General features: G+C 42.7%; 1 protein-coding gene across 1 annotated transcript in view; it reads right to left on the minus strand.

Annotated features, from left to right (window-relative positions):
• LOC310873858 (alpha-1,3-mannosyl-glycoprotein 4-beta-N-acetylglucosaminyltransferase B-like) overlaps positions 1-21,072 on the minus strand; it is a gene marked incomplete at its 3' end in the record, with an annotated part of 59,919 nt that extends 38,847 nt beyond the window's left edge. Inside the window, exons 1-3 of the mRNA XM_083786409.1 lie at positions 20,934-21,072; positions 15,860-16,012; positions 10,723-10,941 (exon numbers count right to left, since the gene is read on the minus strand). Coding sequence (XP_083642535.1) covers positions 10,723-10,941; positions 15,860-16,012; positions 20,934-21,024 — 463 coding nt within the window. The 5' untranslated portion in view covers positions 21,025-21,072. The remainder of the gene's footprint in view (positions 1-10,722; positions 10,942-15,859; positions 16,013-20,933) is intronic.
• Between the last annotated feature and the right edge of the window lie 3,928 nt (positions 21,073-25,000).

Here is a 25,000-nt window from a genome sequence, read left to right on the forward strand (position 1 = left end):
CTGTACTGTAGTCATTTTGTGCACAGTCAGTCAGTAACATCCAGAGTGTCTGTTATCACCACGGGTCCACACTGTACACGATCAGCTGTTTCTACTACTGTACTAACGAGTACATGTTATCTTATCCGTTAACTTTATATGCTGGAGAACATGCTTCATTAACTGGCGGAGAGACGCTACTGTGTGGACCGGGTTTAAAACCCATTTACACCTACCATCGATTCTACACATCCTGACCGTTTTCTGAGAAACCTCAGGTTTCTAGACCTCAAGGACCTCCAAATATATCTGCAATTGGCCGCCGACCTGCTGCCTGCTACTATTGGGTCAGATGCTACTATTGGGTCAGATGCTACTATTGGGTCAGATGCTACTATTGGGTCAGATGCTACTATTGGGTCAGATGCTACTATTGGGTCAGATGCTACTATTGGGTCAGATGCTACTATTGGGTCAGATGCTACTATTGGGTCAGATGCTACTATTGGGTCAGATGCTACTATTGGGTCAGATGCTACATTGTATTAAGGTCGTGGTCTGGGTCAGATGCTACTATTGGGTCAGATGCTACATTGTATTAAGGTCTGGGTCAGATGCTACATTGTATTAAGGTCGTGGTCTGGGTCAGATGCTACTATTGGGTCAGATGCTACATTGTATTAAGGTCTGGGTCAGATGCTACATTGTATTAAGGTCGTGGTCTGGGTCAGATGCTACTATTGGGTCAGATGCTACATTGTATTAAGGTCTGGGTCAGATGCTACATTGTATTAAGGTCGTGGTCTGGGTCAGATGCTACTATTGGGTCAGATGCTACATTGTATTAAGGTCTGGGTCAGATGCTACATTGTATTAAGGTTTTGCAAAAGAAAAAAAGGACAGACAAAGGAATTGAACAAAAAACAAAAAAACAAAGCATAAACAACAAAAAAAGAGAGAACGGGGCATGATTTCACACTGTCAGGATGTAGAAGAGATTTTTAGAATCTGATCTCGGGTCAGAATGGAAAACCGTCAGGATGTAGAAGACATTTTTAGAATCTGATCTCAGGTCAGAATGGAAAACTGTCAGGATGTAGAAGAGATTTTTAGAATCTGATCTCAGGTCAGAATGGAAAACTGTCAGGATGTAGAAGAACATTTTTAGAATCTGATCTCAGGCATAACATGATGCTAACACCCATTTTGTTGTTAGCATCATGTTATGCTTTAGCTAATTAAAAATAGCAGATCTACAAGCTCATATCGCGCCACCGAGTGGCGCGATATGAGCTTGTAGGTCTGCTATTTTTTGAAAAATCGAAGAACGACTGACATTTTTTTAGAATCTGATCTCAGGTCAGAATGGGTTCGTCAGACCAGTGTGTGTCCGGCGGAAACCTCGTATGAATCTGATCTCAGGTCAGAATGGGTTAATAGTAAGTAAGTAAGTACATTTTATTCTCACAGAGAAAACTCACAAAGTGTTTTACAAAGACAAGCCAAATACAACAGAATAGTAGTCAACAGAAAACAGGAACATAACCGTGTGACTGAGATGTATAGATTTTGTAACCTGACGCTGCCAGATCCAAGAAGCTTGCTACACAAATTTGTTTCACAGCTTATTGGGATCTGGGATCGCGGAAGCAAATTCGATGACGGGGCTGTTCCTTTTTTTCAAGATACTTGGTAGATGATTGGATGGGACCGTCTGCCTATCACTGTGTGGGCGTGCAAACACAACCAATCATATTGACGTGTCTAGATAGCTTCACATCCGGTTTCGCCCATGTCCCGCCCTTAGCTCACGCTGATTGGTCCGGTACGGAACGGATTTTTGTAAGCTCAACTCCCTGAGAGATCCCAGATGAGTGCTGTGTTGGGGAACATGGTTACCCAATACCGCCCTCATCTGGCAGCGTCAGGTTATAGATTTTGGGGCCTAAATAATATATTAGAAGTAGAGCTGCGACTCGATTAAAAAAATTAATCTAATTAATCAGAGGCTTTGCGATTAATTAATCTAGATTAATCATATTTTAATTGCATATCAATTTAAAAAAAAAGTTTTTTGGTATCCCAGTGAATCAATGAATAGTGACTACAGGATACCACTCATTTTCAACATTTTACTGTCATTAATATATACCTGTAATAATAAAAAGTCGCCCCATTCTGTGTTGCCTAGAACTGGAGGTCTGAAAGAAAAGTACATCTCAGTGACGTCACAAAGCTGTACTTACTTCATATTCTTACTGCTTTTTGTCAGACCTCCAGTTCTAGGCAACACAAAATGGGGTGACTTTTTATTATTTCCAGTTTTCAGTACTATAGAAAAGCGCCCAGTGAGAAACGTTCCACGGTGGAAAAAAAGGGTGCGATTAATTTATCTGTAGTTAATCGCGATTAATGTTTCTGTAGTTAATTAATCTAAATTAATCGCAATTAGTCCCGGCCCTAATTAGAAGCTATTTTATCAAGAATGTATTGATCAATGTCACCATGGTCCACATACTGTAGTCAGTACAGTTTGTATGCTCGTCCGCCAACAGCATTATTGTTAGGCTCATTAAAGGTGCAATTCACTTTAATTATTGTCTAGACTTTGAGCTTCCTCCTGTTTGGCTGTGGGTGAAAGCAGGTCGCACACACGCACGCACGCACACGCACACGCACACGCACACGCACACGCACACGCACACGCACACACACACACACGAGCTTATCACTCTAGATAACTTACAAAAGGGACATTGGGATCAACTTTGACCTTATTTACCTTATACGTATCCGTGTACAAATGAAACTAATAAAACTGCTTTTCATTCATGTGGTTAAAATGATAAAACAATATATATATATAGATAAGGTTAATCCACCCTGCTATCAGGTCAGAGTGATACAGAGAGAGGTGTGGAGGCCAGGAGACTGACAGGACACCACATCATGAAACTGAAAGTTATCTTACATGAAGTAATAACAGGTATTTACTGTAATTGTATCCCCCCCCCCCCCCCCCTTATTTTGTCTTTTAATATATGTTTTTTTTTATTTTCTTACGTTTTAAACGGTACTAACATGTCCTTTTATAATGTGTCTAGTGTCCTGCCTCTCAATGTGTCCATGCTTAACCCATTCTGACCTGAGATCAGATTCTAAAAAATGTCTTCTATGTCAGTTGCTCTTCGATTAAAAAAAAAAAATCAGACCTACAAGCTCATAGCGCGCCACTCGGTGGCGCGCTATGAGCATGTAGATCTGCTATTTTTCAATAGCTAAAGCATAACATGATGCTGACACCAAAATGGGTTCCCGCGGAAAATGGGTTAATTAATGTGTTAATGTAAAGAACTTTGAATTGACTCGTTGTTGAGATGTTAAATGGTGCATTTATATAGCGCCTGTATCCAAGGCGCTTTACAGAGATTGTGCATTACATTCTCTCTCACACACACACACACACACACACACACACACACACACACACACACACTTAACCTCTTTCACGATTAGATCTGATAAACTGATATCAAATAATGACGTGTGAGTGGCATAATTTACCCCCCTGTTTTATTACTGTTAGTTGTGTAAAGAGGTTTATGGTTTCCATGAAACCATGTGGTGACCGTCCGATACACGGCTCAGCATATTTCCTGTCAGTAAATATGCCAAACCCAACTGTACTACACCATGCCATACATATTAGAGATATGACACTATACTGAACCCAACTGTACTACACCATGCCATACATATTAGAGATATGACACTATACTGAACCCTACTGTACTACACCATGCCTTACATATTAGAGATATGACACTATACTGAACCCAACTGTACTACACCATGCCATACATATTAGGGATATGACACTATACTGAACCCAACTGTACTACACCATGCCATACATATTAGAGATATGACACTATACTGAACCCAACTGTACTACACCATGCCATACATATTAGAGATATGACACTATACTGAACCCAACTGTACTACACCATGCCATACATATTAGAGATATGACACTATACTGAACCCAACTGTACTACACCATGCCATACATATTAGAGATATGACACTATACTGAACCCAACTGTACTACACCATGCCATACATATTAGGGATATGACACTATACTGAACCCAACTGTACTACACCATGCCATACATATTAGAGATATGACACTATACTGAACCCAACTGTACTACACCATGCCATACATATTAGGGATATGACACTATACTGAACCCAACTGTACTACACCATGCCATACATATTAGGGATATGACACTATACTGAACCCAACTGTACTACACCATGCCATACATATTAGAGATATGACACTATACTGAACCCAACTGTACTACACCATGCCATACATATTAGAGATATGACACTATACTGAACCCAACTGTACTACACCATGCCATACATATTAGAGATATGACACTATACTGAACCCAACTGTACTACACCATGCCATACATATTAGAGATATGACACTATACTGAACCCAACTGTACTACACCATGCCATACATATTAGAGATATGACACTATACTGAACCCAACTGTACTACACCATGCCATACATATTAGGGATATGACACTATACTGAACCCAACTGTACTACACCATGCCATACATATTAGGGATATGACACTATACTGAACCCAACTGTACTACACCATGCCATACATATTAGGGATATGACACTATACTGAACCCAACTGTACTACACCATGCCATACATATTAGGGATATGACACTATACTGAACCCAACTGTACTACACCATGCCATACATATTAGAGATATGACACTATACTGAACCCAACTGTACTACACCATGCCATACATATTAGGGATATGACACTATACTGAACCCAACTGTACTACACCATGCCATACATATTAGGGATATGACACTATACTGAACCCAACTGTACTACACCATGCCATACATATTAGAGATATGACACTACAGAACCCAACTGTACTACACCATGCCATACATATTAGAGATATGACACTATACTGAACCCAACTGTACTACACCATGCCATACATATTAGAGATATGACACTATACTGAACCCAACTGTACTACACCATGCCATACATATTAGAGATATGACACTATACTGAACCCAACTGTACTACACCATGCCATACATATTAGGGATATGACACTATACTGAACCCAACTGTACTACACCATGCCATACATATTAGAGATATGACACTATACTGAACCCAACTGTACTACACCATGCCATACATATTAGGGATATGACACTATACTGAACCCAACTGTACTACACCATGCCATACATATTAGAGATATGACACTATACTGAACCCAACTGTACTACACCATGCCATACATATTAGAGATATGACACTATACTGAACCCAACTGTACTACACCATGCCATACATATTAGGGATATGACACTATACTGAACCCAACTGTACTACACCATGCCATACATATTAGAGATATGACACTATACTGAACCCAACTGTACTACACCATGCCATACATATTAGAGATATGACACTATACTGAACCCAACTGTACTACACCATGCCATACATATTAGAGATATGACACTACCGTACCCAACTGTACTACACCATGCCATACATATTAGAGATATGACACTATACTGAACCCAACTGTACTACACCATGCCATACATATTAGAGATATGACACTATACTGAACCCAACTGTACTACACCATGCCATACATATTAGAGATATGACACTATACTGAACCCAACTGTACTACACCATGCCATACATATTAGAGATATGACACTATACTGAACCCAACTGTACTACACCATGCCATACATATTAGAGATATGACACTATACTGAACCCAACTGTACTACACCATGCCATACATATTAGAGATATGACACTATACTGAACCCAACTGTACTACACCATGCCATACATATTAGAGATATGACACTATACTGAACCCAACTGTACTACACCATGCCATACATATTAGAGATATGACACTACCGAACCCAACTGTACTACACCATGCCATACATATTAGAGATATGACACTATACTGAACCCAACTGTACTACACCATGCCATACATATTAGGGATATGACACTATACTGAACCCAACTGTACTACACCATGCCATACATATTAGGGATATGACACTATACTGAACCCAACTGTACTACACCATGCCATACATATTAGAGATATGACACTACCGAACCCAACTGTACTACACCATGCCATACATATTAGGGATATGACACTATACTGAACCCAACTGTACTACACCATGCCATACATATTAGGGATATGACACTATACTGAACCCAACTGTACTACACCATGCCATACATATTAGAGATATGACACTATACTGAACCCAACTGTACTACACCATGCCATACATATTAGAGATATGACACTATACTGAACCCAACTGTACTACACCATGCCATACATATTAGAGATATGACACTATACTGAACCCAACTGTACTACACCATGCCATACATATTAGAGATATGACACTACCGAACCCAACTGTACTACACCATGCCATACATATTAGAGATATGACACTATACTGAACCCAACTGTACTACACCATGCCATACATATTAGAGATATGACACTATACTGAACCCAACTGTACTACACCATGCCATACATATTAGAGATATGACACTATACTGAACCCAACTGTACTACACCATGCCATACATATTAGGGATATGACACTATACTGAACCCAACTGTACTACACCATGCCATACATATTAGGGATATGACACTATACTGAACCCAACTGTACTACACCATGCCATACATATTAGAGATATGACACTATACTGAACCCAACTGTACTACACCATGCCATACATATTAGAGATATGACACTATACTGAACCCAACTGTACTACACCATGCCATACATATTAGAGATATGACACTATACTGAACCCAACTGTACTACACCATGCCATACATATTAGAGATATGACACTATACTGAACCCAACTGTACTACACCATGCCATACATATTAGGGATATGACACTATACTGAACCCAACTGTACTACACCATGCCATACATATTAGAGATATGACACTATACTGAACCCAACTGTACTACACCATGCCATACATATTAGAGATATGACACTATACTGAACCCAACTGTACTACACCATGCCATACATATTAGAGATATGACACTATACTGAACCCAACTGTACTACACCATGCCATACATATTAGAGATATGACACTATACTGAACCCAACTGTACTACACCATGCCATACATATTAGAGATATGACACTATACTGAACCCAACTGTACTACACCATGCCATACATATTAGAGATATGACACTATACTGAACCCAACTGTACTACACCATGCCATACATATTAGAGATATGACACTATACTGAACCCAACTGTACTACACCATGCCATACATATTAGGGATATGACACTATACTGAACCCAACTGTACTACACCATGCCATACATATTAGGGATATGACACTATACTGAACCCAACTGTACTACACCATGCCATACATATTAGGGATATGACACTATACTGAACCCAACTGTACTACACCATGCCATACATATTAGGGATATGACACTATACTGAACCCAACTGTACTACACCATGCCATACATATTAGAGATATGACACTATACTGAACCCAACTGTACTACACCATGCCATACATATTAGGGATATGACACTATACTGAACCCAACTGTACTACACCATGCCATACATATTAGAGATATGACACTACCGAACCCAACTGTACTACACCATGCCATACATATTAGGGATATGACACTATACTGAACCCAACTGTACTACACCATGCCATACATATTAGGGATATGACACTACCGAACCCAACTGTACTACACCATGCCATACATATTAGAGATATGACACTATACTGAACCCAACTGTACTACACCATGCCATACATATTAGAGATATGACACTATACTGAACCCAACTGTACTACACCATGCCATACATATTAGGGATATGACACTATACTGAACCCAACTGTACTACACCATGCCATACATATTAGAGATATGACACTACAGAACCCAACTGTACTACACCATGCCATACATATTAGAGATATGACACTATACTGAACGCAACTGTACTACACCATGCCATACATATTAGGAATATGACACTATACTGAACCCAACTGTACTACACCATGCCATACATATTAGGGATATGACACTATACTGAAGCCAACTGTACTACACCATGCCATACATATTAGGGATATGACACTACTGAACCCAACTGTACTACACCATGCCATACATATTAGGGATATGACACTACCGAGCCCAACTGTACTACACCATGCCATACATATTAGGGATATGACACTATACTGAACCCAACTGTACTACACCATGCCATACATATTAGAGATATGACACTATACTGAACCCAACTGTACTACACCATGCCATACATATTAGGGATATGACACTATACTGAACCCAACTGTACTACACCATGCCATACATATTAGAGATATGACACTATACTGAACCCAACTGTACTACACCATGCCATACATATTAGAGATATGACACTATACTGAACCCAACTGTACTACACCATGCCATACATATTAGAGATATGACACTATACTGAACCCAACTGTACTACACCATGCCATACATATTAGAGATATGACACTATACTGAACCCAACTGTACTACACCATGCCATACATATTAGATATGACACTATACTGAACCCAACTGTACTACACCATGCCATACATATTAGAGATATGACACTATACTGAACCCAACTGTACTACACCATGCCATATATTAATATGACACTATACTGAACCAGTGTTGTTTTTGGCAGCAAATTTCTATTTTAGTTTTAGTCATATAGTCTTTGGACTGAAACTTCATTTAGTTTTAGTCACATTTTAGTCACCTGGAATGTCTTAGTGTTTAGTCTAGTTTTAGTCGACTAAATGTCATAAGATTTTAGTCGACTAAATCTAAAGTTGATTTAGTCGACTAAAATGTATTTTGGCGGGTCTTGATGCCGTCGTAATGAGTGTTTTTACACTTGCTGAAAATAGCCGATCTACAAGCTCACAACGCGTCGCGTTGCGACGCATTGTGAGCTTGTAGATCGGCTATTTTCAGCATGCAACCAAGTGTAGGACTATAGTAGATGATTTTTTTTTTTAAGAAATCGCTGTAAAAATGTGTAAATAAAAAAATTTAGCCCCATGCTCGAATGCCCCCCCCCCCTGTCAAAAAGAGCTAAAATCCCTAAAACAAAAGAAAGCAGCAAATGAAAAAAATAATAATAACACTCATATTTTACTTTACACGAACCTGTGTGTGTGTGCGTGTGCGTGTGCGTGTGCGTGTGCGTGTGTGTGTGTGTGTGTGTGTGTGCGTGTGCGTGCGTGTGCGTGCGTGTGCGTGTGTGTGTGTGTGTGTGTTTAGGCATTTATCAGACGCTCTTAATCCAGAGCGATTTACATTAAGCAAGAACAAAAAGCATGGGAATACTTCACATAAGAACATTTATCATGATGTGACGAAGCATATAACGTGTGATGCTGAGTATTTAAGTATTATTATCTTCTATTCATATGTGAAAGGTAACGGGTCTGGTGCAGGGGTGATTGACAGCTGTCAGTGACTGGTTGATTGTCACCACCCAAGGTTACTAGTAGAGGAAGTGACACACGGGGAGGGGAGATCTCACAACAAACAGAGTGCAGGCCTGCACAGAGGAGGAGAGGAGCTCCAGGCGCCAGATATAGCGTTTACATTGAGACAGCTATTTAATGTTTAAACGAGCGTATCTGCAGCCACAGTAATTATAAGGAACAGTCGGGCCCAGCGGATTGGGCATCACGTATGCCGCTGCCGTCGGGGATCGGCGTTGGAATTGCGGATTACCTGCCGGTGTTTGGAGGCTAACAGGGCTACTGCTACCGGTGAGACCGTTCCAAAAGTGTTCTTTAAAGGATCATAAATATAGGGGTACCCCGAGCGTTTTCATATTTCCGTTGGACCGTTTTTGAGCAGAGGAACTTTTCGTTGTGTTGGAACAGTTGTACACTCGCGTGCGCGCGCCTCATTTGAGGGGGACGACGAACGCGGACTTGATTCTCTGCTGACTTTGGGGGGGCTTGGGAAATAATTATTGATTGTTGGTTTAAGTTTGTGTGCCTGTTTATTTTGTTTGATAGGGAAAGAGACAGAGAGAGGCGTTAACAATGAAGTGTACTGTCTACTTTTGAGTATGTCAATTGCTATGGCTTAGCATCTCTATATAAAGAATTCTGACTATAACCCCACGATCCTGCTTGATTTTTCCTTAGTAGTAATTTGCCTTGAATGAGTAAAGGGCGATTGTTACAATGAAACATGCGTAAGCTAAGAAAGTAACAGTGGAATATCTATATAATGAAACTATACATATAAACTATACATATATACTACTATGCTATACATATGTACTATGGCGTGCTATGACTACATACAATGCAATTAGAGTGCTGTCTACATAACATGCTATAAGTCTGTATCAAATGCTATCTAAGTCTACAGAAATGCTATCTAAGGGTGTGTGTGTGTGTGTGTGTGTGTGTGGGTGGGTGCGCGTACCTCCAGTGCGCGCACCCCCCAGCACCACGTTGGGGGTCAGGCTGTCCTCGTTGAGTGACAGGTGCGGCAGGTAGAAGTGGGCGTCGACCTTCAGCCGGACTCCGCCCACCACTGGCGTAGACGCGTTGTTGCTGCTGCCGGCAGTCTGGTTGTTGCCAGGTTGGGTGAGGCTGTGGTTGCCAGGTTGGGTGAGGTTGCAGTGGCTCTGGGTCCTGGGACCTGGCAGGAGCAGGGCATTCATTTCTAGTCATGTTTACTAGTCGACTAGTTTACTAGTTGTTTAACCCATTTTGTGTGTTAGCTATTGAAAAATAGCAGATCTACAAGCTCATAGCATGCCACCGAGTGGCGCGCTACGAGCTTGTATGTCTGCTATTTTCTTTTAATCTAAGAACGACTGACATAAAAACATAATAATAATAATAATAAAACTTTATTTGTATAGCACCTTTCATGACATGAAATGCAGCTCAAAGTGCTTTACAGAACAATGGAGAATAAAAGAAAGGCAAGGCAACGACATTAAAAAACAAGCAGTAATGCAATACAGTGAGGACATGAATAACAAAAAATAAAAGATCAATTAAAAGCAATGTTGTAGAAGTGGGTCTTGAGCTGAGCTTTAATAATGTCTACATAGCCTTTTCAGAAAACTGTCAGGATGTAGAAGACATTTTTAGAATCTGATCTCAGGTCAGAATGGGTCAACTACCTATTTTTGTTTTTGGAAATAATATATTTGTACAACTGTGTACATCAGTGACTAGAACTATAATCTACCTGGTCTTGAGGCCTACAAAATGGAGAAAAACTAGTCGTTCTAGTGTCAACAGGGTCGCCTAGTGGATTTACTAGTCCACTAGTGGATTTACTAGTCCACTAGTGGATTTACTAGTCCACTAGTGGATTTACTAGTCCACTAGTGGATTTACTAGTCCACTAGTGGATTTACTAGTCCACTAGTGGATTTACTAGTCGACTAGTTGCTTAACACACGATTCTGACGACGATTCTACAAAATGTCTTCCAACATAAAAACCCTATGTTTCTGTCAGTGGTTCTCACAGGGTTAAACCCTATGTTTCTGTCAGTGGTTCTCACAGGGTTAAACCCTATGTTTCTGTCAGTGGTTCTCACAGGGTTAAACCCTATGTTTCTGTCAGTGGTTCTCACAGGGTTAAACCCTATGTTTCTGTCAGTGGTTCTCATAGGGTTAAACCCTATGTTTCTGTCAGTGGTTCTCACAGGGTTAAACCCTATGTTTCTGTCAGTGGTTCTCACAGGGTTAAACCCTATGTTTCTGTCAGTGGTTCTCACAGGGTTAAACCCTATGTTTCTGTCAGTGGTTCTCACAGGGTTAAACCCCATGTTTCTGTCAGTGGTTCTCACAGGGTTAAACCCTATGTTTCTGTCAGTGGTTCTCACAGGGTTAAACCCTATGTTTCTGTCAGTGGTTCTCACAGGGTTAAACCCTATGTTTCTGTCAGTGGTTCTCACAGGGTTAAACCCTATGTTTCTGTCAGTGGTTCTCACAGGGTTAAACCCCATGTTTCTGTCAGTGGTTCTCACAGGGTTAAACCCTATGTTTCTGTCAGTGGTTCTCACAGGGTTAAACCTCATGTTTCTATGTCAGTGGTTCTCACAGGGTTAAACCCTATGTTTCTGTCAGTGGTTCTCACAGGGTTAAACCCTATGTTTCTGTCAGTGGTTCTCACAGGGTTAAACCCTATGTTTCTGTCAGTGGTTCTCACAGGGTTAAACCCTATGTTTCTGTCAGTGGTTCTCACAGGGTTAAACCCTATGTTTCTGTCAGTGGTTCTCACAGGGTTAAACCCTATGTTTCTGTCAGTGGTTCTCACAGGGTTAAACCCTATGTTTCTGTCAGTGGTTCTCAAAGGGTTAAACCCTATGTTTCTGTCAGTGGTTCTCACAGGGTTAAACCCTATGTTTCTGTCAGTGGTTCTCACAGGGTTAAACCCTATGTTTCTGTCAGTGGTTCTCAAAGGGTTAAACCCTATGTTTCTGTCAGTGGTTCTCAAAGGGTTAAACCCTATGTTTCTGTCAGTGGTTCTCACAGGGTTAAACCCTATGTTTCTGTCAGTGGTTCTCACAGGGTTAAACCCTATGTTTCTGTCAGTGGTTCTCACAGGGTTAAACCCTATGTTTCTGTCAGTGGTTCTCACAGGGTTAAACCCTATGTTTCTGTCAGTGGTTCTCACAGGGTTAAACCCTATGTTTCTGTCAGTGGTTCTCACAGGGTTAAACCCTATGTTTCTGTCAGTGGTTCTCACAGGGTTAAACCCTATGTTTCTGTCAGTGGTTCTCATAGGGTTAAACCCTATGTTTCTGTCAGTGGTTCTCACAGGGTTAAACCCTATGTTTCTGTCAGTGGTTCTCACAGGGTTAAACCCTATGTTTCTGTCAGTGGTTCTCACAGGGTTAAACCCTATGTTTCTGTCAGTGGTTCTCACAGGGTTAAACCTCATGTTTCTATATCAGTGGTTCTCACAGGGTTAAACCCTATGTTTCTGTCAGTGGTTCTCACAGGGTTAAACCCTATGTTTCTGTCAGTGGTTCTCACAGGGTTAAACCCTATGTTTCTGTCAGTGGTTCTCACAGGGTTAAACCCTATGTTTCTGTCAGTGGTTCTCAAAGGGTTAAACCCTATGTTTCTGTCAGTGGTTCTCACAGGGTTAAACCCTATGTTTCTGTCAGTGGTTCTCACAGGGTTAAACCCTATGTTTCTGTCAGTGGTTCTCAAAGGGTTAAACCCTATGTTTCTGTCAGTGGTTCTCACAGGGTTAAACCCTATGTTTCTGTCAGTGGTTCTCACAGGGTTAAACCCTATGTTTCTGTCAGTGGTTCTCACAGGGTTAAACCCTATGTTTCTGTCAGTGGTTCTCACAGGGTTAAACCCTATGTTTCTGTCAGTGGTTCTCACAGGGTTAAACCCTATGTTTCTGTCAGTGGTTCTCACAGGGTTAAACCCTATGTTTCTGTCAGTGGTTCTCACAGGGTTAAACCCTATGTTTCTGTCAGTGGTTCTCATAGGGTTAAACCCTATGTTTCTGTCAGTGGTTCTCACAGGGTTAAACCCTATGTTTCTGTCAGTGGTTCTCACAGGGTTAAACCCTATGTTTCTGTCAGTGGTTCTCACAGGGTTAAACCCTATGTTTCTGTCAGTGGTTCTCACAGGGTTAAACCTCATGTTTCTATATCAGTGGTTCTCACAGGGTTAAACCCTATGTTTCTGTCAGTGGTTCTCATAGGGTTAAACCCTATGTTTCTGTCAGTGGTTCTCACAGGGTTAAACCCTATGTTTCTGTCAGTGGTTCTCACAGGGTTAAACCTTATGTTTCTATCAGTGGTTCTCACAGGGTTAAACCCTATGTTTCTGTCAGTGGTTCTCACAGGGTTAAACCCTATGTTTCTGTCAGTGGTTCTCACAGGGTTAAACCCTATGTTTCTGTCAGTGGTTCTCACAGGGTTAAACCCTATGTTTCTGTCAGTGGTTCTCAAACAATTCCATGTCAAGGACCCCCAGAATTATAATGTAATCGGCCGCCGACCCCCATCTGAAAACATGTGGTTCCAGGGACCCCCAGGGACCCCCATCTGAAAACATGTGGTTCCAGGGACCCCCAGGGACCCCCATCTGAAAACATGTGGTTCCAGAGACCCCCAGGGACCCCCATCTGAAAACATGTGGTTCCAGGGACCCCCAGGGACCCCCATCTGAAAACATGTGGTTCCAGAGACCCCCAGGGACCCCCATCTGAAAACATGTGGTTCCAGAGACCCCCAGGGACCCCCATCTGAAAACATGTGGTTCCAGGGACCCCCAGGGACCCCCATCTGAAAACATGTGGTTCCAGAGACCCCCAGGGACCCCCATCTGAAAACATGTGGTTCCAGGGACCCCCAGGGACCCCCAGGGACCCCCATCTGAAAACATGTGGTTCCAGAGACCCCCAGGGACCCCCAGGGACCCCCATCTGAAAACATGTGGTTCCAGAGACCCCCAGGGACCCCCAGGGACCCCCATCTGAAAACATGTGGTTCCAGGGACCCCCAGGGACCCCCAGGGACCCCCATCTGAAAACATGTGGTTCCAGGGACCCCCAGGCACCCCCATCTGAAAACATGTGGTTCCAGGGACCCCCAGGGACCCCCATCTGAAAACATGTGGTTCCAGGGACCCCCAGGGACCCCCATCTGAAAACATGTGGTTCCAGGGACCCCCAGGGACCCCCATCTGAAAACATGTGGTTCCAGGGACCCCCATCTGAAAACATGTGGTTCCAGGGACCCCCAGGGACCCCCATCTGAAAACATGTGGTTCCAGGGACCCCCAGGGACCCCAGGGACCCCCATCTGAAAACATGTGGTTCCAGGGACCCCCAGGGACCCCCATCTGAAAACATGTGGTTCCAGGGACCCCCAGGGACCCCCAGGGACCCCAAAGGAGCAAGGCTTTGAGTTAAAAACGTTCGCTCTGAAAGAATATATATTCAAAGATTTGCAACACATTTTCACACATTTTCGCAGATAGCTCGTATAGCGCGGGACCGAGTGCCGCACTGCGAGCTTGTAGATCTGCTATTTGTCAACGGCTAAAGTATAGCATAAATGCTATGAACACCAAAAGGGTGTTCCCATGCACCCCACAATGGGTTTTAATTTTACCCTACCTGGCAGGGTGTGGTTCTGGTTGAGGGTCAGATTAATGCCATACCTGGCTAGCCTGGTTAATAAGCCAGACCGAATCAGCCGCTGGCAAAAAATAAAATTGCCTGCCGGCGGATTACGGTCTGGAGAGGCTCAATTGTACGCCCATTTCCTACACCAGAGAAATGGGGCGGCCAATCGGGACACGGTATGCAATATGGGCGGGCTTTGGTACAGTGACGTTCAATGCTTGAGACCTTTGACTGACAGTAGCTCTGACCAATTGCGTCAAAGAGAAAATGTTTCCCTGGAAATTAAATCCAAGCCGAGCCTCCCCAGACTAATATCCCGCGGATCCGTGCGATATTAGTCTGGTTTATTAACCAGGCTACTACCTGGCAGGGTGAGGTTCTGGTTGTGGTTGTGGGTCAGTACCTGGCAGGGTGTGGTTGTGGTTGTGGGTCAGTACCTGGCAGGGTGTCGGTGAGGTTCTGGTTCTGGTCGTGGCTCAGCAGCTGCTCCAGAACTCGGCCCAGCTCTCTGCTCACGTTCTGCGCTGCAGCCTCGGCCTCCAGGAGGCGCAGATACAGCAGCTCCACCCCGGGGTCTCTGGGGGGAGGGGCTGGGGGAGGGGGGGGGGGGAGGGAGGGGGGGAGGGGGGGAGGAGGGGGAGGGGGAGGGGAGGGGGGGAGGAGGGGGAGGAGGAGGGGGAGGGGGAGGGGAGGGGGGGAGGAGGGGAGGGAGAGGGGGGGAGGGGGAGGGGGGAGGGAGGGAGGAGGGGGGAATATACAATGTTGGCGTTTATCAGACACTCTTAACCCATTCTGACCTGAGATCAGATTCATACGAGGTTTCCACTGGACACACACTGGTCTGATTAACCCATTCTGACCTGAGATCAGATTCATGCGAGGTTTCCACTGGACACACACTGGTCTGATTAACCCATTCTGACCTGAGATCAGATTCATGCGAGGTTTCCACTGGACACACACTGGTCTGATTAACCCATTCTGACCTGAGATCAGATTCATGCGAGGTTTCCACTGGACACACACTGGTCTGATTAACCCATTCTGACCTGAGATCAGATTCATGCGAGGTTTCCACTGGACACACACTGGTCTGATTCCAGAGTGAGTCAATGAGAGCTCAGTGACCAGCTCTATTTATAAATAAAATACGTGTGTGTGTGTGTGTGTGTGTGTGTGTGTGTGTGTGTGTGTGTGTGTGTGTGTGTGTGTGTGTGTGTGTGTGTGTGTGTGTGTGTGCTATTGATAAGACAATAAGTCATTGTTTTGGGAAGGAACCACTCCTAGAATGAAAATGTGAACCATCCAACATGCCAACACGCACACATGCACACATGCACACACGCACACACGCACACATGCACACACGCACACATGCACACGCACAATGAGCCCAGCTTACGGGTCTGTGACTCTGAGAGTGTAACACATGGAACCAAATGGACCCTTACGGGTCTGTGACTCTGAGAGTGTAACACATGGAACCAAATGGACCCTTACGGGTCTGTGACTCTGAGAGTGTAACACATGGAACCAAATGGACCCTTACGGGTCTGTGACTCTGAGAGTGTAACACATGGTGGAACCAAATGGACCCTTATGGGTCTGTGACTCTGAGAGTGTACAAATGGAACCAAATGGACCCTTATGGGTCTGTGACTCTGAGAGTGTAACACATGGAACCAAATGGACCCTTATGGGTCTGTAACTCTGAGAGTGTAACACATGGAATCAAATGGACCCTTACGGGTCTGTGGCTCTGAGAGTGTAACACATGGAACCAAATGGACCCTTACGGGTCTGTGACTCTGAGAGTGTAACACATGGAACCAAATGGACCCTTACGGGGTCTGTGACTCTGAGAGTGTAACACATGGAACCAAATGGACCCTTACGGGTCTGTGGACTCTGAGAGTGTAACACATGGAACCAAATGGACCCTTACGGGTCTGTGACTCTGAGAGTGTAACACATGGAACCAAATGGACCCTTACGGGTCTGTGACTCTGAGAGTGTAACACATGGAACCAAATGGGACCCTTACGGGTCTGTGACTCTGAGAGTGTAACACATGGAACCAAATGGGACCCTTATGGGTCTGTGACTCTGAGAGTGTAACACATGGAACCAAATGGACCCTTACGGGACTGTGACTCTGACAGCCTTGGCTCAATGCTGTCAGACGGATTTGATTGACGGATTTTGACTTGATTAAAGAAATAGGCCTACATTCAGGGGTTTTCAACTGATTGTGACTAAGAATCAACCTGGGGACCACTGTGGTGTTGGGAGGGTATATGGGCTAAGCTTAGCGCTTTCATAACACTTGCTAATGCTATGCAAATATATACATACCACTGTTTCTTAAAATATAAATAAAATGTCTTTCTTAGATGTATTAAAATATGTTTAAATAATTAATACATATTTCTAATACATCAAATGCAAGAAAATATTTGAATCGATAGCTAATAAAAAGATTGAAATTAAACATCAAATGTAAGAAGATATTTGAATCGATAGCTAATAAAAGATTGAAATTAAACATAAAATGTAAGAATGTAAATATTTGGATTGATAGCTAAAAATCATGACTGTTAAGGCTTGATTTGTTCATTGCACGATACTAATATGTGCAACATATTGTATCAAGCCAAGGCATTAATTAACCCATTCTGACCGGGCACCCATTTTGGTGTTAGCATCATGTTATGCTCTACCTATTGAAAAATAGCAGATCTACAAGCTCGTATCGCGCCACCGAGTGGCGCGATACGAGCTTGTAGGTCTGCTATTTTTGAAAGAAATCGAAGAACGACTGACATTTTTAGAATCTGATCTCAGGTCAAGAATGGGTTCCTCAGACCAGCATGTGTCCAGTGGAAACCTCGTATGAATCTGATCTCAGGTCAGAATGGGTTCAATCAGACCAGTGTGTGTCCAGTGGAAACCTCGTATGAATCTGATCTCAGGTCAGAATGGGTTCGTCAGACCAGCGTGTGTCCAGTGGTCAGTGGAAACCTCGTATGATCTGATCTCAGGTCAGAACGGGTTAACTGAAATATACGAGTGGTCCAGAGCCAAAAGATATATCTTTTGAGAACCACTGATCTATTCCTATCCCACGGTTAAACTTCTCTTACTTTATCCATCCTCCCATTAACCCGTTCTGACCTGAGATCAGATTCATACGAGGTTTCCCACTGGACACACACTGGTCTGATTAACCCATTCTGACCTGAGATCAGATTCATACGAGGTTTCCACTGGACACACACTGGTCTGATTGACCCATTCTGACCTGAGATCAGATTCATACGAGGTTTCCACTGGACACACACTGGTCTGATTAAACTCAGGTTCACTGATACAGTATACTGATAGAGCAGACATATCAAATGGGCACCTTTCCTAATAATGATGACTCAATCAGGTTACCGGTAGACTGCACCCTTTTTGAGAATTCCCTTTTCTGTGGAATTTCTTAAAGGGACACTTCACCCTTTTTGCTAAAAAATATATGTTAATGACGTTTAGAAGCTTTAGAACACTTTCCTGGGGGTCTTTATGTATGTAATATGTGGTTTTAGATATTTTAGATTGTAGCAGTGAGCCCAGTGTCTCTGATGTCATGGACAACTGGGCTCACTTCCTTCCTGGACTACATGTTGTCTCAGTAAGACAGCCCCTCCCCCTATCCACAAGGAGGAGCAGTGCACCAAAGAATTATGGGAATTGTAGTCCAGGAAGGTAGTGAGACCAGTGTCCATGACATCAGAGACAACAGGCTCACTGCTACAATCTAAAATAACTAAAACCACATATTACACAGATGAATACCCCCAGGAAAGTGATCTAAAGCTTCTAAACGTCATTAACATATATTGTTTTGCAAAAAGGGTGAAGTCCCTTTAACCTCAGACTTCCCACTAGTAGTAACTGATATAATTTATGCACTATAGCTTCCACGTCCGCCAAAAGTATAGTGCAAATTGTTCCGTGGAAGAAAATACAAAATATTCACTTTGCTACACAATACTATAAATGCACGGTCATGGGACCACATGCAATCACTTCACAGACCACCAGTGGTCCACGGACCACCTGTTGAAAACCCCTCTGTGATGGTCTGGAGGCAAAGAAAGAAAGAAAGAAAGAAAGAAAGAAAGAAAGAAAGAAAGAAAGAAAGAAAGAAAGAAAGAAAGAATTGCTTGACTTTAACCCATTCTGACAGGGCACCCATTTTGGTGTCAGCATCATGTTATGCTTTAGCTATTGAAAAATAGCAGATCTACAAGCTCATATCGCGCCACCGAGTGGCGCGATACGAGCTTGTAGGTCTGCTATTTTTGAAAAATCGAAGAATGACTGACATTTTTATAGAATCTGATCTCAGGTCAGAATGGGTTAATCAGACCAGTGTAAGTGTGTCCAGTGGAAACCTCGTGTGAATCTGATCTCAGGCCAGAATGGGTTAAAACGAGACTTCAAAAATAAATATACAAACACGTATGCAGTAAAAGTAAACAAGAATAAAATATAGACTATATTTGACTTCAAATATAAAAGCACGCTTTAAAAAAAGCTAAATCTAATGTGGGCGTAACGTAACTTTAGTATAAGGCATATAAGCTAAATATGTATTTTCTGTTCATCGTTGGTATTTAAGAAGCAGAGAATCAGTTTTTCCCGTTGCTACTGTTCCTGTTTTTGTTATTTTTCTGTTCCTCTTTTCTTTATTATTTGAATCATTAATAAGGTGGGCATGATAAGTTTCAGCTAAAACCTTTTCAGTCAAACTGTAATTCTGTACACCCTCATTCTGAAATGTACTGCACTGTAAATGACTGATTAATAAACTAACTAACTGAGAGAGAGAGAGAGAGAGAGAGAGAGAGAGAGAGAGAGAGAGAGAGAGAGAGAGAGAGAGAGAGAGAGAGAGAGAGAGACAGAGACAGAGACAGAGACAGAGAGAGAGATGACCATTAAACTAATTCTGTAACCCTCATTCTGAAATGTACTGTAGGCTACTGTAAATGACAGATTAATAAACTAACTAACAGAGAGAGAGAGAGACAGAGAGAGAGAGAGAGAGAGAGAGAGAGAGACAGAGACAGAGACAGAGACAGAGACAGACAGAGAGAGACAGAGAGAGAGACAGAGAGAGAGACAGAGAGACAGAGAGACAGAGACAGAGACAGAGACAGACAGAGAGAGAGAGACAGAGAGAGAGAGAGACAGAGAGAGACAGAGAGACAGAGACAGAGACAGAGAGAGAGAGAGATCACCGTTCTACTAAAACTGAATCAGCTTGTCACAATAACAAACAGGTGCATGCACTGTTCAATGTTAAGAGTGTAGCCTACAGCCGACTAAATGCGGAACCAAATGGACCCGCAATAATTAAGGGTCCATTTGGTACACTTTTCAGAGTATATAACTTGACTAGCAGACACACAGCGCTACAGTATAAATAAATATAATAATGATAATAATAATAATTCAACTTACCCTCATTAGGAAGTGATGTGAACCAGGTGAGAGAGAGGAACGCTGCCAGAGTCAAACAACATCCCACTTTGACAGCATGGAAACACCGCATTTCATTTAAATTATAAAGTCTACCAACAGCTGTCTAAATGAATCTAACCTCACACTTTGACAGCATGGAAACACCGCATTTCATTTAAATTATAAGGTCTACCAACAACTGTCTAAATGAATCTAAACTCACACTTTGACAGCATGTGGAGACAATATATATAGTCTAGACTACCGTTAATTTAAACTAAACTACCTCACAGCGCGACAGCATAATGGAGAGTTGGAGACACCGCATGTTTTCATTTAGATTCACTATACGAGACGAGAGCCGTTTGAATTAATCTAATTAAATGGCATGATCCAATGCAATGCAATGCGAAATATAAAAGGTGTGTAAATGGTGTCCGGAATGAGCACTGCAGCCTCCAGTGTGTCGCCATGCATTCACGGTGACACAGTGACACACACACACACACACACACACACGCACGCACACGAAACAGGTAAAGTGAGTGAAATTCCTCCTGACAGTTGGAACTTCAATGGGAGTCGTTCGTTCCTGCTTCGGGTGACCGCGCCGCGTGGTCAAACAGCGACGCCTGCTGTTCAGCACATGAATTAATAATAACTAGAACTGCACTCTGTTTGTTTGATTGATTGATTGATTGATTGAAATATTTATTAACAGTTTGTAGAATTTACAGTACATTTTAAGCACAAACTCAATACAGAGACTGTTAACTGTGAGTTGGACGACCCAATTAATTAAGCATTACACTTGTTTACAACAGGGTCCACCATGTTCAATTCATCAAAACATTTAGAGACGTACAAATAGACACTTCTATATAGTTAAAGAACAGAACAGGAATTCATCATATAGGAAGCAAAAAGGGAAAAGATACATATACAGTGAGGGGAAATGGGGTGGGGGGTGGGGTGGGGGGATTCAGATTTTACGGGGGCCAGTTTTGAATTGCAGCCGTCCGTAGGTGCCCTTTGAGAGCGGTTTTGAAGGAGTCAAGGGATTCACATGTCTTAATGACTGTTGGTAGGGCGTTCCACATTTTGGTGGCATAGGAGCGAAAATAATTTAGTCCCTTGTTTGTGCCGAATCTGGGTTGTACATGGTTTGTTGTACTCCCTCTGGTGTTGTGGGTGTGGACTTCGTTTACATTAAGGAAGTATTTAGACAGGTGGGTATCTTAGTGAAGTATTTAGACAGGTACATGGGTATCTTAGTGAAGTATTTAGACAGGTACATGGGTATCTTAGTGAAGTATTTAGACAGGTACATGGGTATCTTAGTGAAGTATTTAGACAGGTACATGGGTATCTTAGTGAAGTATTTAGACAGGTACATGGGTATCTTAGTGAAGTATTTAGACAGGTACATGGGTATCTTAGTGAAGTATTTAGACAGGTACATGGGTATCTTAGTGAAGTATTTAGACAGGTACATGGGTATCTTAGTGAAGTATTTAGACAGGTACATGGGTATCTTAGTGAAGTATCTAGACAGGTACATGGGTATCTTAGTGAAGTATTTAGGCAGGTACATGGGTATCTTAGTGAAGTATTTAGACAGGTACATGGGTATCTTAGTGAAGTATTTAGACAGGTACATGGGTATCTTGGTGAAGTATTTAGACAGGTACATGGGTATCTTAGTGAAGTATTTAGACAGGTACATGGGTATCTTAGTGAAGTATTTAGACAGGTACATGGGTATCTTAGTGAAGTATTTAGACAGGTACATGGGTATCTTAGTGAAGTATCTAGACAGGTACATGGGTATCTTAGTGAAGTATTTAGGCAGGTACATGGGTATCTTGGTGGTGTATCGAATCTTGTGGACCAGACCCATTGCAAGATGCTGTACTCTGTGGTCGACCCTAAGCCATCCCAGCCTGTCAAAGTGGGCAGGGGTGAGGTGGGTTCGGGGGGTGAGGCCAAGTAGGAGCCTGACCAGTTTGTTTTGGGAGGTCTGGAGCCTTGTTTTAAGGGCCTTTGAGGTGCTGTGGTACCAAGAGGTGGATGCATAGTCAAAGAAACCTTGTACGAGGGCTCCTGTTAAGGTCTTCAAGGTGTTTTTGCTGACCAGTGAGGAGATCCTGTAAAGGAATCTTGTTCTTTGATTGACTTTTTTGATTACGTTGGTGGCCATTTTATCACAGGAAAGATTAGCCTCCAGGATGGAACCTAGGTAGGTAATTTGATCTTTTCGTGTGATAATATTGTCACCCACTCTAACCAAGAAGCCATCTGCCTTGCTGAGATTACTATTAGATCCAAAGGGAATGGATTCAGTTTTTTCCAGGTGTAAGGATAGTTTGTTATCAGCGAGCCAGGTGCAGATTCTACCGAGTTCAGAGCTGAGGGTCTTTTCAACCTGCAGTTTGTTTCTGTCCGAGACCAGCAGTGCTGAGTAATCTGCGAACAGGAACAAGTTGCAGTCACAAGCTGAAGTCATGTCGTTAACATATATTAGGAACAGTAAAGGCCCTAGTATGCTTCCTTGTGGGACGCCACAGCTCACTGGGAGTGTGACATAGTGGCCCTCTGGAGTGAGTGTGGAACTATAGTGGCCCTCTGGAGTGAGTGTGGAACTATAGTGGCCCTCTGGAGTGAGTGTGGAACTATAGTGGCCCTCTGGAGTGAGTGTGGAACTATAGTGAGAGAATAAATGTCATCAGATGGTGGTTCCGTGGCTCAGATGGGTCTGAGAGGCTAAATGTCATCAAATGGTGGTCCGTGGCTCAGATGGGTCTGAGAGGCTAAATGTCATCAGATGGTGGTCCGTGGCTCAAATGGGTCTGAGAGGCTAAATGTCACCAAATGGTGGTTCCGTGGCTCAGATGGGTCTGAGAGGCTAAATGTCATCAGATGGTGGTCCGTGGCTCAGATGGGTCTGAGAGGCTAAATGTCATCAGATGGTGGTCCGTGGCTCAGATGGGTCTGAGAGGCTAAATGTCATCAGATGGTGGTCCGTGGCTCAGATGGGTCTGAGAGGCTAAATGTCATCAGATGGTGGTCCGTGGCTCAGATGGTCTGAGAGGCTAAATGTCATCAGATGGTGGTCCGTGGCTCAGATGGGTCTGAGAGGCTAAATGTCATCAGATGGTGGTCCGTGGCTCAGATGGGTCTGAGAGGCTAAATGTCATCAGATGGTGGTCCGTGGCTCAGATGGGTCTGAGAGGCTAAATGTCATCAGATGGTGGTCCGTGGCTCAGATGGGTCTGAGAGGCTAAATGTCATCAGATGGTGGTCCGTGGCTCAAATATATAATAATAATACATTATGTACCTTGATGTGAAAAGGGTTTTTAGGTCATTCATGTGTTTGGTCACTAGATGGCAGTGTAAGACTGTTTTCTTATGTGTGTGTGAACCGTGTGTGAACACACACACACACACACACACACACACACACACACACACACACACACACACACACACACACACACACACACACACACACACACACACACACACACACACACACACACACACACACACACACACACACACACACACACACACACACACACACACACACACACAGGAGTCAAAGTGTTAATTAAATGCCTGCAAGCCTCGGAAAAAAGCAACTCATGGCAATAAACACAAAACATTGGGACGAACAAATAAAATGCCAGGCCAGACTTTCCCCCTCACTGTATATGTTTCTTTTCCCTTTTTACCTCCTTTATGATGAATTCCTGTTCTGTTCTTTAACTACATAGAAGTGTCTATTTGTACGTCTCTAAATGTCATGATGAATTGAACAATGTGGACCCTGTTGTAAACAAGTGTAATGCTTAATTGGGTCGTCCACTCACAGTTAACAGTCTCTGTATTGAGTTTGTGCTTGAAATGTACTGTAATTCTGCAAACTGTTAATACATATTTCAATCAATCAAAAAAAAGCGTGAACTGTAAAAACACAGTTTCAATCATGTTTATTTTTATTGACCAACGTCAAATAAACACTTATTTATGTCCTATATGTCACATAATTACCAAAAATAGAAA

This window comes from Protomyctophum parallelum (assembly GCF_964188405.1).
Source record: "Protomyctophum parallelum genome assembly, chromosome: 16".
NCBI lineage: Eukaryota > Metazoa > Chordata > Actinopteri > Myctophiformes > Myctophidae > Protomyctophum > Protomyctophum parallelum.